Source organism: Prorops nasuta, unplaced genomic scaffold, assembly GCF_024137725.1.
Source record: "Prorops nasuta isolate Cenicafe-Biocafe unplaced genomic scaffold, Cenicafe_Pnas_1.2 PNAS00003, whole genome shotgun sequence".
NCBI lineage: Eukaryota > Metazoa > Arthropoda > Insecta > Hymenoptera > Bethylidae > Prorops > Prorops nasuta.
In genome coordinates this window covers 5253197-5272065 of record NW_027116800.1, presented here as the reverse complement: position 1 = coordinate 5272065, position 18869 = coordinate 5253197, and the positions used below count along the sequence as shown (strand labels likewise).

Here is an 18869-nt window from a genome sequence, read left to right as displayed (position 1 = left end):
CTTATCGCGCGGCGGCCCATTCATAAATGCCTAGCGATCGAAGAAGCGGCTAGGGAAATCTCTACGAGTGTACCGTTCCTGGCGCAGTCTCCGGCTCTTTTCATTTTCCCTGCAGAGGGTGCTGCTCCGGAGCCTGGCGTACTGCAGGCGTGTATACACGCCACCTCTTCTGGAGACGACAGTTTCGCCTCTGTTCCTCTGCCCATCTTTCAAAATCTCCCTGCAGAGATTCCCTCAAAGGCTTTCGCCGAGTGGAAGAGGGTTATTTTTGAAGGCTCCTATATAGCGTTAGCGCCCTCCCCCCCCCCTCTCCCTCTGCACATTCCACTGGGGGTAATCGGAGGAGCTAGGACCTGTTGTTGGCAACTACGTCTCTCTCCTATACATACGCTCTTATATATGTGCACGGACAGGCGTCTTCTCGAAGTATGCTCTATTCATTTATATATATATATATATATATATATATGATAAACTTTTATATACCGTAGATTCTATAGGAAAAAAAATGGTCTTTGATCGTTGCGGTGTTTTTTGTAATCCGTTTGAAGGAGTAAATGGAAACGGAGCAAACTCCGCTGGTCGGTACAGCGCGCAGCGTCCGTCCCTGTAGGTGATTCGTAGGTTGTTGTGGAGGAGAAAGAGAAAAGAGGGGTGGGGCGAAAGCAGCGCCTCTGGCGGTGGCAGGACTCTTCGGCGACGAAGGAGCCGGGCGTGTTATTGATTTGACAGGAATGACGGGAAATGGCGCAGGAATCGATAAGAGGTGGTCCCAGGGTGAGGGTAGTAGTGGCGCTTCAGGGGCTCGCGGGGTGAGGGGTCCTAGGCGGTGCGCACCAGCCGGGCACAGAGGGTGGGGGGTTGGAATATTTTCACCCGAGACTCCCTTCTCGTGGAAGATGGTAGCGTGATTCAGCACGACGCTGCCAGTCTCAGCCCGACCTGGGCAGATCCTCCGAAACCGGAAGTCCCGTAGGATGCCCGGTGCAGCCTGAGCTCTTTACCCGATCTGCCGATCCTGGCGCCACCTGCATCTATCTATATCTATCTCTCTTTTCCTCTTTACGTATACACACGTATATCCATTCCGCTCTGCTCTCGTAAAAGCTATACACGTACACATACACACACAAACACGCACACACATCCACATACACACAGAGACACATACACAGACACGGTATTTCCATCCCTCTCTCGTTCAAAGCTCTCTCCCTGGTCTCTACGATAAATCCCGAGGTGTCTGTTGCACTCTTGGTCGTCTTCAAGCCCTGTGCTGCTACAGCAGCCTCTCTGTCTCTCTATCCTCTCCCCCGACGCCCTCCTCGTTCGCCATCCTCCCTCCATCCCCCTCTTTCTCACTCATTCTCTCTCTCTCTCTCTCTCTCTCTTTCCGTCCTGTATCTGACTCGCCCCCTTCTACACTCGCGATACGCTCTCTCCGTGTACTCATGATCCGACCGGCGGCCAGGTAGTATCGCTGATTATGCGGGACATGAGCACCACCGCCATCGTAGTGCTTCACGAGCGTCATGTAATATGGAATTAAACAATGTTGTTAAGACGTAAACATGTTTTGGGTACACTGTGGACTCTTTGTTCTCGTGATTGCCGTACCTGGATTTATTAGCAGCGCCGACAGCACGTCCAAGCGAGGTAACGCCTGCCAATCTTGCTTGTCCGAATATGCGTCTGCCTGCCTGCCTGCCTGTCTGCCTGTTTATCTCTCTACTTGTCTGTTTCTCTGTGAACAAAAATCCTGCTTTTTCCTCTCTCCCTCTCATCCATACTCTAGTCTATACGCGTTCGACCAAATCCATCGTTTTCTACTTTCCTCCAATCTATAACACGATTTTTTTCTCATTTTCTCTTCTGCTATCGTTAAAGTAATCTGCTAAGGCGTTTAATGACATTTTTCCCATCTAGGAATTCCGATTGGTTCTCACAGGGAATGAGATTTTTGTGTGACGAGAATTGACTTGATCTCCAAGTGGCTGGTTGAATATTTCTCGAAAGAACGGTCGAGTGAAAAGTGGAGCAAGTTTCTTAATAATGCTCAAAGCGTGAATTTGATAATCAATTGGCGGTACTCATTTGGTCCCTTTAAGGCGCCCTAATTAGTTTCAGTGCCGAGAGCACATTTGCTCCAGCAAGCCCAGAGTGGGAAATTCGTGAGGACTTTTAATTAGGTCCGACTTCAAGAATCGCCAAGTTCAATGAGAGCAATTGGTGGATCCTTTTAATTGGATTTCACGAAAAAGTGTGATTCTCTCGTAAGGACACCTCTCTCTCCTTCTCTCTCACTCGCGAATATCCTTCTCTTCCGTCAGCACAACTGCTTATTAAAGTTTGCACGCCTTATTCGGCCCTTTGAATTCAGTGATTTTTGCGATATAAATGAACTATCTCCCAGAGCCCATTTGTTTCATCCCTATAATTTGTTAAACATAACCCATCTTTTCACACTTGCTTTTATCTCTCGCAGGCTGCGAAAGGAGAGGAAGGATCGAAGCAATTTTTTTGGAGCTTCGTGCGTGGACACTGATGCATATATATTTTCAATCGTTCATCTCTCACGTGTGACTGTTCGAGATGCTTTTTCGACTCAAGGGGATTCGATAGAGTTTTGTGTGTTTTTTTTGCTCCCGATCTTATATTTGGATTTGCAGTTGTCGGTTACATAAGCACTCGCACGGACCGGCACTTGCGCGTTTCTCACCGGCGCGGCGCGTTGCCCCGGTGGATCGCGAAATGAGAAATTTCGCGTTTTCTCTCATGGTCGCCCATAAATCTCCCTCGCTCTGTCCCACTTGCATTCCGTCAGTTCGTTCAACCTTCTCCCACTCCTTCCACTGCAACTTTGTGCATTTTTCCTTAGGAATTCCTGACCCTCTAGTGACGATTCGCTTTTATCGCCCGTTTTGCTTTACGAGCGGCTTACTAATGGCCACCGTCGAACTACCCTCCTTCCATCCCCATAGATAACGAAAACGCCCCCATAACGATATCTAAGCTGTTTTTGCTTCCTTCAATGCTCTTACCCCAAAGCTCGTTTTATCCTCCGCTTCTTATTTCATCAAAAAAAGTCAACTCCAAAAAATCCTTCCAATGAAGCTCATCAACTTTGTCGCTGTCACGGTTGATTAATGTAAACACTCGCACACACATACACGGTGTAGAATTTAATATCGACAATTCATTAATCATAATGCACCATTATTATAGTACATTATGAATTCGGAGATATCATGCATTCATTATAAATCATAATCATATGAATTAAAACGGAAAAACGTATCCAGTTGCGATGCTCCGAGGATGCGTTAATTCTTTGATTGATGGAAAATATGATAGACTAATTTTATGTCGAATAATTTTTTTCTTTTCCTATTGTCAATACCAAATCAGTTTACTCATCACCATTATTCTTAGGCAAACTTTCTCTCTTTCCGCCTCGATTTGATGAATTAAGTTTCAACAATTGTTGTATATTTAGGAAACATTTTGTCTTGTTGCCTTATTAATGACTACCATCTATCAAATTAGCTTCAGCTACAAAGTTGGCACAAGTTTATCAACGAATCTCGTCTCGAATTTATAGCAGCTACTCTGTCATTTGGAATTTAGAAATTTCACTTGATTGTCTTTTGTGCGTCAAGTTTCGTCAGGTCTCTCGAGAGAATGTTTGATGCTTCCTATGGAGAAACAAAACTAATTGGGCAACGATGAAAGTAAGGAGTGTTTTATTAACTCGAGTGATAATATCAATAGAGAGTCAGACGTATTTTAGAATTGTCGAAAACGACAAAGAAAGCAACGTGTAATATTTAGTATATTATTTTTTGATAGGGAAAATGTAGAGAAGAAACTTATCAGCTACGATGATAATATTAATAAAGGGCGGAACCTATTTTCTTTGAAAATTTAAAAAATTCCTTGCTTCCACCATCTTTGCAGTTTTAAGTTTCTCTGGAAATTCTTAGGGAGTGTCCGATGTTTGCTAAACAAAATTCCTGCCAGTTAGCAGTGTTCTTTGGCATGGCGAGATACGGCCAGGGTGGTTCGTTGTTAAATTTCGTTACGAGTTGTCCAACTAGAGTTTCCTGCTACGTCTTTCCTAGCCCAGAATTCTTTTTCTCATGCTTCGTCGTTTGCTTTTGCTCTTCTATTTCACAAACACAAACACATCCAAACACATACACACACACACAAATGCAGCGGGTGTATAAAAACAATAGCTTCTTTTATTTGCTCTTTTTGTTAGTGTGAAGCAGCCAATGTAGTCAGTTATACCGACCAGAGCACGAAATAGAATTTTAAAGCATGAATATACCAAAGAGAAATTACTGTTAAACCTATTACATTCTTATATAATATTGCAAGAGAAAGAGCTCTTGGTGCTTATTCACGTTTTCTTTCCGAGGGACTAAGAATTGCGAGAACAAACAATTAATTAGCAATTTAACTTTTTGATTTGGTAAAGTAATGTGAAAGAAAAAAAGAAGAGGGGAATAAATAAATAGTGATTGATAGAAGCAGTAGAGGGACACGGGAGCCTTAAAAGGACATTGCAGGCTGATTGATCGGTAACGAAACACCATCGATCCAGTTTCGTCCCATCGGAATAAAACGATCTTTCCAGTCCATAATCCAGGCTGCTTCCTAAAGCTATAGTGATCCGAGGAGAGGATAGCCACATGCTGTTCCCAAGGAACAGCACGCGGAGTTCTGCCGTCGAATCTGGACAGATTTACGAGGCTACCTCGACATTAAAACGGCGATCACGTTCTTGCGATTTCCGTTCGAGGACTCACGTGCCTCGCCCTTAATATTTAAAGGAGCTTTTACTTTTAAAATCAAACGTCCTATTCGCCTACGTAACACTGCAGTAGAATCGAACGAAATTATCTGCACACTGGACATCACCCGTTGTGTGCGAAAATCGAGTAATCAATAATTCCGTTAATTATATAGTGGCTTCACCGAATTATAAATAAATGTACGGAGATCCGGTTAAAAAGTTTCTTACGCCGAGAGTATACGCTACAGTTAAATAAGTTGATTACCGGAACAACATTTCTGGCGAATTTCTGGCACGGGACGGTCGTCGAGGTGGAGAACAACGAGGATTCTGCGAGAGTCCTGGGAGCGATAATTCTGCTGGAACATCGCTTGTCTGATTTATGTTCCTGCCAGCACGCGATCCTGTAATTCCGTGCATCCTACGTGCCTATTCTGGCCCTTTTCTGTCTTCCAGATACCTCCCACCCTCCCACCAATCAACCATCATCCTGCCACGTCGTCACGAAGAAATTCGTCCTTTATGATAAATGTCCAAGATTGTCAAGAATCTAGTCCTGATCATCCTTTGGAAATCTGACTATTCCCTGCGAGAATCCTACCTACCTATCGTGTCGTATATCAAACGATCCCGCCAGAATCTCCTTGGATTTTTTATCACCGCCAAAATTATCCCTGATAAATTCCATCCTGCATCTTCCCGGTATCATCCGAGCTGCCACGTGTCAGGGATTCTGACGGCTCACCTCTCGCAACACTTTTTCCAATTACCGCTTATTTCTTACTTGGTTTATTAATATTTTTTCTTTTCTTTTCGAAAGTCAAGTTTAATCGTCATTTACAAACCTATCCATCTGATTCTCATCCGATTATACGTTTGAACACCGCGCTGAATTATTTCACGAACTTTGCACAAAAACTCATTATTTCTCTCTCACTCTCTGCTTTCTTAAATCTCTTGGCGAAGGAAAGAAAGGGACGAAGAAAGCAACCAAAGGATTACGACTCTGTCTGCAACTAAATTTCAGGTTTTCAGGTAATTTCAGTCCAGTGATGTCATTCATTTCTTAGAAAGATCATAAAGTTTTTCTTTTCAAGGGAAAATCTTGGACCCCTATTTAGATCACTTTCTTACTTTGCTCTATTTTAAGGAAGTTTAATAAACTCGCTTATAAAAAAAACTTAGGGGAGTCTTCTTGTATGAATCTGAAAGGTGTCAGATGCCACTCTTGGATATACTGCAGCATGTACCAGTATCTCTCTCTCCCTCTCTCTAATTAATTACTCAACCGAGGTGCTATAGTCGTACAAGGAGCTTGGCCTCTATCTTTAATTCATCGAATTGTAGGGAAAATTTGTAGAGAAATCATGTAAAAGGCTTCTTGTAGAATTTTAGTCAAGTGGCATGATAAATTTCTTACATGAATCTGAAGGCTGTCAGATGTCATTCCGGGAAACGCATTCCAACGTTTCTTGGGCTTTCCATTAAATCCTGACGTTCCACTGTGCATTTCACGCACAAAATGTATCGCAGACGACACGCGAGCACCGATTTCAACCCCACCTCCGCAAGAATTCCGTCGAGCCAAAGCTTTTCGAATGACTGCAGCCCCTTCCTCATCAGAATTGTACTCACGCAACGCTTTACGGCAATTGCCGGTTGCCTTCTGCCAGAATTTTCGCCCACCTGAGTCTCACTTTCTTATGCGTTATATATATAACCCTCTCGAAATGCAAGCATAAGGCAATATGCGAAATTCCACTGCAGCAGCAACTCCCCATTACTCCACTCTGACAATTCATTTATCCCATTCCTAGCCTAGCTCACGCGCGTATATAGCTAAGCTTTCACCCCTCAAATCTTATATCACCCTTCGTCCTGGCGACGAATTTCTCCCTCCCTCCCTCTCTCTCTCTCTCTCTCTCTGTTGACGCGCGTACCACTTTTAAGAAATGCCAATTTTCCACAGGGTATATCAATTATTTTCAACATTTTTTCTCGTCTTGTCAAATACATTAAAGATAAGCGGCCTGGGTGACTGGCTCCTACACACACACACACACACACACACACATGGATGTACTTTGTATGTTTGGGGGGGGGGGGGGAAATAGGAGATAAGTCCCGCAAATAAATCTTGCGATAGGAATAAAAATTGAGTTACCAAATGGATGCCTGGTAAAGTGGGACAAAAATCAATAATCTTCTCTTTCGCGTATTTATAAATGAGTTTTCTGCTCTGCGTAGGAATAAGGAGAGTGGAGAAGGGAAGACGGAAATCCAGCTCGAAAGGAGGGGTGCTTCTGGGTGTGTGTGTGTGTGTGTGTAAGAGGGGGGTGAGAGTGTGGGTCGCTTAAAGCTTAGAAGCTGCAAACTCATCGGGGAGAAAGATTGAAAGCGACTTTGTGCAGGCGCACGATACTAATCGATGCTCGAAACTCGCAACACTGAACAATCGTGTGCCAACCGGAACAGAGACTGTGCCACGCCACACTACACCACGCCACGCCACGCCACGCCATGCTAAGCTATATACTCCGCAGCAATACTACGCGCCATGCCGCGCGACAGACACGATTAACGAGCAGACAACGAGACGCTTCGAGCCAAGTTCAGAGTGTCACGCCTAGGTGGACTCGGCTTATCGCTAGCCTTCCACCATCTTATTATCACACCCACCCAGCTAGCATCTAATTAAATTGTCTCAAACCTATTCCCCCTAATTAATTCTTTCCACCGTCCAGCACATCAATCTTTCCGCATCATTTTTACCCAACTGTTCCCACGCGTAATCATTCGACGAATCGCCCCCGATACGTCAGCCGGCCGGATAAATTAAATCCCTCGACAATTCCCGTTCTCGTTAATTTAGTCAAAAAAAAAAAAAAAAAAAAAAGGACTGAAAAAAGTAGCTTCGCTCGACATCCTCATTTTCATATTACCTATACCTATAATACGGAGAGAGAGAGAGAGAGAGAGATGCGCGTACACACTCACCGAAGTTCATGTTGTTTGGTTAAATCAATAGCAAAGCAATTATTCGATTTAATTAATGAAATTGCACGTAGCAGCTTTCGATGTTTATAGGAAGGGCGCGGGCGCGAGCGACGATGGGAATTCAACGAGAGTTTGTCGGATTAGCGTGATAATTTTTCTTGGAATGAATCGACGGGGGCGGGGCCTCTCGGCGAGATTGCAAATTGGAAATTTTCCTTCCTTGCCTCTGAGAATTGTATAGCCGGCTTTGACGGGAGCTTAGGCAGATCTTCTCGGAACTTTGTAAAGTGCACGATCCTCGTTTGCTCGCTGAATAGCATGTGTAAAACCGGCTCGATACCGTTTAAATGCTGCAGAGGAGCCCTGATAACCCGACGCGCGCGAGCACTGGATTTATTGTCCATGCAAGCTGCGCGCATGTTTGCTCCTAAGCGAGATACGCGAATTGCTTAAGCAAATCGCTCGTCCATAGCCATTTCGAGCGAATGTCAGCTCGAAAGGCCTTTCATGAGCTATTACACTCGTTCTCTCACGATTATTATCCCTTCCTAACTCTCGTACGGCCCGATGCCCGGTCTTTCCAAATTCATGGATATCTCCACTCGCCCCGATAAAGCTAAATCAATATTTAAGCCAAGCTTTAGCTCAAAATCAAAGCAAATTGATTTATCTCGATGGAGATTGATCTTTATTCAGTCATAATGAAGATTATATTATATGCACGGAAAAAGTGCTTTTATTCGTTGAGGCAAAAATTAGAATTTTTCCCGCATAAAATATCAGAATTTTCCATGCAATTATCAAGATTTTAGTTCTATTATAAAAATAATCTTTCCATTTTTGTGTAGCATCGAATCCTCTCGATTCTGAAATGTTAATTATTACAATGTATGATGGTAAAATTCACTGTATACGAAGAAAGCGACAAAAGCAAAAATTGACTGAATCGCATTGTACCAAATCCCCCCAAACGCGACATGACAATTATTGCCTGTTTTAAAGATCATTTTTTAATATTATACACGTGTAGAGTCGGTAAATATCAGTAAATTTACGGCTTTCACGCTATAATGTTTAGTATTTCATCGATTCCGCGTTGTAAAATTGAGAAATCGTTATTTCGCGATCGAGGTGGCTTGGTGCTATGCCCCATCGAGGCAATTCTAGAATTTTCTTTTTTCCATGTATACTAGGGTGAACGTTAAAAATGCTGTTTTTTCATGTCGACCGTGTCATACCTGAAATAGATTAGAAAGAACATATCCAAAGCTTAATCTCTGAAAAAATTTCTAAAGTAACTTATTGTAAGCAGGCTTACTTTTACAAATTTAAATATTAAAGGTTCTGTAAACATTGAAACTTATGTTTTTTTGGAGTATGTTCCATCTTACAAATCTAAAAGCCGTTCAAATCTCTTAAGTATGAATGGTAATATTTGTAGAAATTTGAAGTCAATTTTCGAGTGAATGCAGAAAGTTTGATGCCTATTGAAGTTATGCCTAAAATTTCTTATATATTCTGCTTCAAATATCTCGTAAACGATTGGATTAAATAAAAAAGGAGAAACAAGGTTCTTGACAGGTTGTATGATAAGCTACAAGGATATGCATTAATAAATAGAGATTTTCACTTTAAAATATTGTGACTTTCATATGACCTTTGTATCATCTTTCAATGTTAAACCAATTGGTAAAAAATTTGTAGCACCATTTAGGACAAACAAATTTTCAATGAATAATTTTTTGCATAAAATTTTCTCTTCAACAAATACTTCAAGCCTTAATTATTTCAATTTTATCCGTGAAAATTGATCAAATCGTGAATATTTGATATTTATCAATAAATAAAATTTTAACATTTATAAGTCAGTAATTATTAACTGTATCAAATACAGAAAGTTCGATTAACAGTAACCAAACCAAAAGCTCTAGGTAGAAGGACGCTTCTCATTAGAAAATCCTTATAATATTTTTTAAGCTTATCAACATTTTCGTATAGTTGTTATATAATCATATGTTTAGATAAAGCGCGCGTTTCCATATATTCTTATGCACTTCGGTAATTATTAATAATATTAATAAACTGCATATAATGGCTATTTTTATACATACAACACTAATTATAGAAAAAGTCTAATAACTCTTTTTCATATTGTTAATATTTTTTAAGTTATAACAAAATATGCCGTAGCGTGCTCGCTGCTAGCCTACTCGCCGTACTCGCGCCGTAATAACGCAGATTTGCGATATTCGTTGCGATGTTTTAAGTTCGGTTTTTTTATTTTGCCAATTTTGTTGCTTACATTGCTGTAGGGATGAGCATCCTCAGTGTGACATATTTAGGCTTATTTGAAACCTTAGATTTTTGAAAGCTATTTTAGAGCTTCGCTCTTTAATATATTGCTCGTATGATGTTTTCTCTCTTTGCATTGTTCATTTAGAACGTTTCTTTCATTTCTCTTTCTTACAAATGACTTCCCCTTATTTTTAAGTCTTTTATATAAATTTATGCTTTCATTTTTAAATTATTTAAAAAATTTTGAAAATACCGATGGTGGAACAATTTTCACGAAAGAAATTTAACTAAATATTTGCAAGAATTGAAGTTTCACAAGAAAATGGCTCATATAAAAGTTATTGGGATTTAAAACGAGACTAGAAGGTTCTACCATTTGTCTGATTCTGAAAGGTGATTTATACGAAGGTGACAATGTCTATTTTTTTAAAAAGAAAACCCCTATTTATTATGCATATTTGTGTAGATTATCCGAAGACCTTTTAAATGGAAAAGTGAGTGGTATGTGGGTCGCTCTTTAGACATTTTTATCAGAACCTAAACTTAGGGGATATATTTTTTTATTTTTTTAAAGTATACTCTAGGGGGTGGTACGGTGAAAATGAAAAAAAAATACTATTTTTAACCTCCATTCTAACAAATATATATATATATATATATATATATATATAGTATATATATGAATGTGAGGTAACGTATTTGCCTCTGGCATGGGACTGCCTCTGAATCCAACATTCTACTTGTGCTGTGTAAGTGCGACTTCTGAAAGGTAATGACGCGACGACCTATCTTGTTTGGGAATTAACGCGCGCGCGTCTTGGATGGGAATAGAAGTGGGAAGAATTAAGAGAGCGTAATAATGAAGAAGCAGGTAAAACGGAAATCGAGTTTCCAGGCTGAAAGCGAGGTGCGCAACGGCTGAAAGCGCTTTCGTGCCTGCTCAGATACCGATCAGGCTGCATGAAAATACAGAAGCGGCACGTAAGGCTAAACGCCACCGGATAGAATTAGTGACAGATCAATTTAACGATAGTAGTCGCACACTACTTATGTTTATACTTGTTTTGATATTATAATTGATTTATAGCACAGTCTTATCTCTTTAGGAAATAATTTCATTGCATTATTGCGCGCGGTAATATAAAGCCGAGAACGTATATATATATATATATATATAAATAAGGGCGTGCCGTATGAGGCATAGTATAGTACAGGGGATGGAAAATTGGTAAATTCTTAGAGATTTGATATTTGGCGAAAAGGCAGAGTGGGTCGTAAAGGGGGAAGGCAACGATTTAGCGTGAAAACTGAAAATCAGATAGGCGTATCGTAAAAGGGAGTTTGGAATGGGGTGGACATCGAGCAAGGGAGTAGAAATAAGCAGATTGCAGTAAATAAAAACGATGGGGTCGGATGTAGAATGGGTAGGAGGGTGGCGTTCGGGATTTCTGCATTATTCATAATGGCCTCGCGTCGACACCTCGTAGAAAATAACGTGAGTTCGCGTGCCGTGGCATTATAAAAGCTGCGTTCTCTGCTATCTGCGCTGGCTGCGCAATGACGATTTCATTGGTTATGCATATATATATATATAATACAGCAGTATTATCAATAGACTTCTAGAACAATTGGTAATTATTGACGATTGTGGCAGAGGATCTGAGAAGACTGGAATTGGGCTGGATTTGAGGAAGAGTGGATATACAGCGAGGCTCGAACCCCCCATCAAGACCATGTATAGTCTCTAGCAAACGATTGTATCTTCTTGCTGGGCCGTTTAGCCGATCTGTCCATCCGCGCGGGCGTTGCAGTTAATTATTGTTCATCGCAGCAGGCTGCTCTGGGCACAATTGCCTGTTGCTGATTTCGGCGATTAGTATCTTGCACGAGTTGCTGCTGCTGCTGCTGCTGCTGGCTCTCGCGATAAGTGCCTGGCAGGAAGCAATTTCCACGCCCCAGGATTACCACTGCGAAGACAAGCACCGACAACTAATTGGCCAAGCCGGGCTGGTGGCCCTTAGTTTGCAATTCTCCGCACCTCGATCGTCCTCGAAATATTCAGCCAAGGGCTTTATTAAAGTCCCGGGGAGAAAAAGTCGCTGTCAACGCAGCGGTTAAGTGAATATCCCAACGACAAGTCGGACGGAAATAAGAGCTAAATCGGTCTATTAGGGCCCGATAAATATCGCGGCTTCAATGAAACCTACAGATTTACGTTGTAATAATAAGTAACTGATAGGCCAGCCCAGCACGCTGTTGTCTCGATAATTAATCTTGGAAAAATATTACGCGCAACACCTAGCAGAATTATACGCTTTTAATGACGGCCGTGTTTCATATTCTGTCGCGTTCTGCATTGTACGCAGCTGCACCGCGTCAGCTCGTTAGCATTCGTGTCCCACATACAACCCCCACCCCCACCCCCCGCCTCAACATCCTCTCACCCATGACTGCGCCTGCAATAATTTTTTCCTCCTCTTCTCTTTATTTCATTTCTTCCAGCTCCCTCTTTTTTCTTATTTCCCCTTTATTCACCCATGGAAGAAATATCTTGTTAATTCCTCGCAGTGCTATATATCTTTCAGCCTCACCATCGGCATATCTCATTTGCCAGCGATTGAAAAACTCTAACCAAATGCTCATTAATTAATATAATCAAAAAGTTCTTGCTGCGACGCGCCACTAGTAAAATTTCAAAAAACATTTCCATCGGCCAATTTTTACGATTTACGATTCGTGGATTCAGAGCTTCTTTTTCCATTTGATTTTCAACGATCACCGTTCATTCCGCTTGACGCTCTAATTCATTAGTCGACGCTTTATAAATGCCGGTTAGTTGGACGATGCAATAAATCTATTTACAGCTGGAGATTGAATTACAACTTGATTGATGCAGCAAGGTGATGAATCGCTCGGATACACCCCATGGAAAACCCTCTTTTTCTTCCACTGTAATGAACCTTTCTGCATCGTCCCTTTCAAACACGATAGGGCCAATTTTTGAATAATTCTTATCTACCCTTAACACGCTCTCGGGTCGATCTTAATAATGAGCCAAGTACGACACGCGGCACTCTACATTTTCAAATTCGTCGGGGAAAATTTAGATGTCGAGTTGGTAAGTCGAGAGAGAGAGAGAGAGAGAGAGAGAGAGAAAGAGAGCGGATCTCGGATTTCGGTTCTCTCCAGCGAAATCTATCAATTCTCGCGTTGGCCGCAATTAATCAAACTGCCTGGCCGTCCCGACTGACAAAATGATGGCCCGCCGAGGAGTTTTCAGCTTTCTTGTCCCGGGGAATCCGCGAGATTGAAATGGCAACGCGCCAGTTCTAATTTATTGGCTTCACCCCAGGTATAAACCCTCTCCTTTAGCCCCTACATGAACTTCCGCTCGCTGCCTACTTCACCCGATTTCAGCGTACGCTCCAATTACCATGCGCGTCCACCTAGGCCACATAATTATTTCAAATGCATCGAATCTTCTGAAGAATGCAGCGCAATTAATAGAATTAATATAGAATTAAAATGCTGCATCGTGATTAAGAAGGACCGTGGAGAAATATTTCATATCGCGTCGTAACTCTAGCAGAGCGTAATTTGATCAATTTGTACCTTAATGAAGTATAGCGCAATAAGTTCAGCATGTAATTAGAGGGAAAGAAGGTTCTACATTGTTATTAAATTCTTTTGTAATCGAATAAACGGCATGTGCAGCGAGGAAAATATTCGTTTGTTTTTATATATAAATAATATACGCGAGCAAATTTGCCTTAAAACCAAACGATACAGAGATGGGTGGGAAAGCTGCGCGATAAACTACCTGCAATAAGTTGTTATCCAGAAACAGAGGGAGAAGGCATTAAATCTGTTTAATAAAAAATAAGGTAGCCTCGTTACTCGGTTCTAACAATGACCAAGTGCGAACACAACGGCGCGCCGCGCCGCGACGCGACTCGACTCGACGCAGCGGGTACTATTGCACTATTTACATTGTGCTAGGTCAGGCAGGACTAATCGATAAGTTAATATAGAGGCAGACGGAAAACTCTCTCTCTCTCTCTCTCTCTCTCTCTCTCTCGGGGCGGAATTCGAGCTCGTTAAAGCCGAAGCAGCCCGTGCGACCCGAGGAGCGCAGGCGAAACAATAGCGGAAGAATTGCGAAGAATATATATATAGTAGAGCAGGACATAGGCGCACGCGCTAACCGAGGCAAACGGTCCAAAGTCAAAATGTCGATGCAGCCAATAAAACTCGAAGACAGTTTTAATTTTAAACTTTCTCGCCCTTTTCCTTCGAGGAAAATCGTTCCTCATTACCGAGGTAGGCTCGCCGAAGACTCGAAAGGACTTGGAATGTTCTTTCATCCCCGAGTCTTTCTCCCCCCTTAGCTCATCTCGTCATTTGAAACTTATTTCCTTTGGCCATCAATAAGTAACCTGATATAAGTGGTCCCATCGTGGATAAAAAGCTCCCATCCCTCCTTACTACTCTTTGACCAAATATTGTCAACTCGTTCAACGCGGCTTAATAATGGCGTTACATCGTGTTACCACTTTTTATTATCCTCATTTTCGACGCCCTCATTACCTTCATTATCTCCTCCATAATTCTCTCGTTTCGCTGCTCCATGGATTCCTACGTTTTCTCTTTTCTTTCTTCTGTGTGACCTCACTTTATTTTATTCGTATACTCGATTGGCTTCTACGACGGTGCAATTTTAGGAAGTATATAATATTTCGTATAGTACGTATGTATATATATGTCTCGTGTATGATTGACGGCATGAAGTAACTCGCGATACGGACTTTCGTGTTTCATTGGTACTCCTCGTGTTTGTTCGTGATTTATCGATAACATTTCTGCCTAGGGTCAAGCAAAATGCACTCTGTTGCTCCTTTGTCGAGCTCTATTGTTAATACAGGATAACTATATTTGCATGGCTCAAGTATACGAGATTCTCGATACTTCTGACTCAATTATCGATCCGTTTTTATAAAGGCATATTTTTGAGAGAAACGCGAAATCTCGAAAATCTCATCTTTAAATGTTAAATTTCACAAATTACGTTGACATTATTATTATTATTCTGTAATAGAGAGGAGTCCAATTACCGAGAGCAGTTGGATTTTTCGCAAGAATGAGTATTATATAGCAGTTGAAGCGTCAGTTTGCGAGGCATGAAATCAGCATGGAATTAAAAGGAGCAATTAGCGCGAATCGCGCAGTCGCGGGCGGCGCGTCAGTTTCGTTCGACGCCGCGTCGGGTGGAGGAAGAAAATTCAGGGGAAGGATGAGGTGACACTCGGTTACGAGGGGTTGGTAGGTGACGGGCTTGAGGGGACTATGGGGCGCAGGAGGAGGAGGAGGAAGGCAAAAATTTGACGCGCCGGATGTCATAGGCGGACGATGCCGGCGCTGGTTGCTTGGCAACGCAGCGAACGCCCTTTGCCGAGCCCGGATCGTAATTATTGCAACTCAGAATTAGAGAAGTAAGTGCGCACTTGGTGTGTTGCCGGTCCCTCACCGTTTTTTCTTCACCCTTTTTCTTCCTCCTGACCCTCCTCCTCCCCACCCCCTTTTGATGGTCGCCAACGCGCCCGAGAAGGGTTACACACACACACACACACATCAGGCACGACAACGCGACACAGAAAATTTTGTGTAATTTTAAAGCTATGCTACTTGGAATTGTCGAAAAGCCCGAAAGAATAGGGGGTGAGGGCTCGAAAGAACGGAGGGAAGCGATCGAAGATTCCAATGGGAAGCGAAGGATTTTCAGAGGTTGCTTTGGAGTGTGACGTCATATCTCGACGTCCTATCGCCCGAGGGCATGCCGGATTGTCAGTGTAATCGTGCAAACAACGTTACGAGGCCGGCGTCCACTGCAAATCGATTCGAATTACGGAACGCCACTGTGCTCGCTCGTAGATGATTTAATGCTGCTCCCTGTGCCTGTGCCGGTGCTCATTCATGTGTGTGTACGTGAACTACCCTTTGCACGTATCTTCATCGACACACTGGCGCGCATGCAGCGTCACATATATACACTAGCCTTGCGCCTTCGATATATTTTTCATTTCCGGAAGAAAGATTTGCCCGGAGACCACGGAAGGTGCAGCAAATTAAACCTCAAAGTCGATTATTTATTTTCTATTTTTTGTTTCCTACTAAATGCTCTACTCTATTCCAGGATTCGCCTCGGTGTATATGGCGCGATAGTTAATCGTGTCCTGTTCCATGAATAATGAAAAGAGTAAATCCAGCGGTAATTACGAGAGGATGGTGGGAAGAGAGGGGGGTGGTGGAGGGAGGGGGAGTCGCGCAAAGCGACAAAATACTGTCAAAGCATTTTAACCGAGGAAAATAAATAAATCGAGCTGATGCTGAAAAAAGACTGGCGAAAGTCCAATAGTGAAAAAAGCTGAGAATTGAAAGCTCGCGATGAAATTTCATCATCCGTGATGTTTGGTGCTGGATAGGGGAAGATGTAACTGAAAAGCATATTGTCCCCACCGACAGGGAGGGTAGAGCGTTAAATATTTGAGCCGAGGCTGGGGGTGGATGCTCTGTACTTAAAGCGATCGTGGCGAGTCTACGGTAAACAAAACACTCGTACATTTAGTCCGGCATCCATCATACGTCGGGTAGCGCACTCGCTCGAATACGTTTCTCTTTGAGTAAATGTGTGCGCGTGTGTGCGCTCTCGTGCTTATGTATACGCTACTGAAACGCAATATCGAATTGGCCCGCGGCTAGTTCAGATGGATGGAAAAGAATCATCCCTACTCGGGATTCGCGGTATAAACGTCGCATTACATTATCACTCTCTTCCCCAATCGTGTTTCATGTTATACATATGTATGCGTATAGGTGTGCAGCAGTGCATGAATAACGGTTAATCGGGGTTTTGCGCGGAAGCGCCAAATTCTCTTCGTTACCGTAACTGAAAAGGTAACAATTGCAAGGGGGAGATTTCATAGCGGGAGATTTAAAAAAAGCCTTTTTTTTGGTTAGCGTTTAAAAGGATCGCTGGTTGATTGATTTGGAAAAATTGCTGGCCTATCGGTGCTGTACTATTTATTTGTAGGCAGGACATATTGGGATGTGATGGAGTTTGAGGTATCTCTCAGGACACTCTTTAGGATATGAAACTATCGATTTTCTCTTATCGCGGAAAATATCAAATATGTCAAAGGTGGCGGCGGTGGTGGCAGTGGCGTCGACGACGACGAAGACGACGCAGCTCTCGAAGATCGCCCGGGGGCCGAAAAAGCTCGATATTTGATCTAAAATAACACCAGTTGAATCTCTCGCACGTTTAACTCTATACGGACCTAAATTCTTCCCAGGATGGTTATAGCCCCGTCGCGTCGTCTTGGCTCCCAAATGGTAGCATCGACAATGCTTATATACGTCTCAAATATGAATTTAAGATTGCCCTACGAGATACAAGGCCATGAAATACTCGCTGGAAAGAGACGACGATTATTTCCAATTGATATTACGAATTTCATCCTTCTTCGAAATCAGTTTGGAAATGTGGAACAAGTTATTCCCGTCCCTTAATTCTCTCGACTGTTTGATGGGAAATTCGCTCGAGTCGAAAATATCATTGACTCGTACTACTGAATTTATTTGCTGAATTCGACGAGATGTATTGGATCAGAGCGCGAAGAGCGGGAGGGGGGAGGGGGGGGGGGGGGGGTGCGAATAAAACGCTGAAATAATTTACAAACAAAAGCTCGTCGCGCGAATATCATTGGCTCGTACTACTGGATTTTCTAGCATGGACAATTTTTCAGCTTTCCCGGTTCGATTGATACGGATAGTGAGTTGGGTCCGCGTAATCAATGGGGGTGAGTAAAGCTTCCCGTGTGCGTGTAGTATCCCTAGCTGCATCACTAACACAATTACACCACTCGTGTCCTTGTGTTCATCAGCATACTATACGTGCTATTGATCTTTGCGTTCCACGCTGCTGTTTTACGATCAGCGGCAAATCGTAAAATAACGTTACACCACACGCCCATCGATGACTTTGATTTACACGCACGTGCGACCACCGTTCTAGAATTATGAATAGCTGCACGGTAAATTCCTACCGAAAGCACTCTTAACGATCGAACCACTGGCGAGACTGATTTCTCACGAAAGATGAGAGTTGGCTGGGTACGGCGAGAGTACAGTGCTTGCGATAATAATAATAATAATGTTCCTCTACACATCAGGGTCCCAGACAAAAAGGAGGCTGAACAGCTGACGACCAGTGTCCCCGTGACAGAGACTGGAAAATCTCAGTGGATTTTGTCTGTAAAATACTTTCACGAGGCTTGTAAACATAACAAAAGCCACATACGGGAATGCTTGTTTAATTTTGGATAGCGTGTCGTGTTTCAGGAAGAGGTCGGGGATGGGGCGTTATAGGAGGAGGAAACTGGGCGCCAGTGCCTATCCCTGAAAATTAAACTCTATCCCCGACGAATTTTCAACTCCCCGCGAGTGTGACATGTGTGTGCGTAAGCTCCAACGAGAATCATCAATTTTCACGCACGCACTCACGCACCGGATATACATCAAATAATTGTGTCAAACACAAACGTTGCGTCAAAGCTATTCTGCATCTAGACGTTCCAGTGCGTGAATCTGTGCGCGTGTGTGCATGTGTGTGTATGTTTTGCTAAGTGAGGGATGAGGGGCAGCTTTGTGCTAATAAACGTGAAACGCTATACTACAATGCATTTAGTATACACCGAGAGAGCGAGGGAGGAAAATTTAT

At 42.7% G+C, this 18869-nt stretch overlaps 1 protein-coding gene across 13 annotated transcripts in view; it reads left to right on the top strand.

Annotated features, from left to right (window-relative positions):
* Positions 1-922: 922 nt before the first annotated feature.
* Positions 923-18869, top strand: part of mmd (mind-meld) — a 75545-nt gene continuing 57598 nt past the window's right edge. For all 13 annotated transcript variants that reach the window (XM_066746592.1, XM_066746614.1, XM_066746584.1 and 10 more), the window contains exon 1: positions 923-1656. In XM_066746592.1, coding sequence (XP_066602689.1) covers positions 1572-1656 — 85 coding nt within the window. In that variant the 5' untranslated portion in view covers positions 923-1571. The remainder of the gene's footprint in view (positions 1657-18869) is intronic.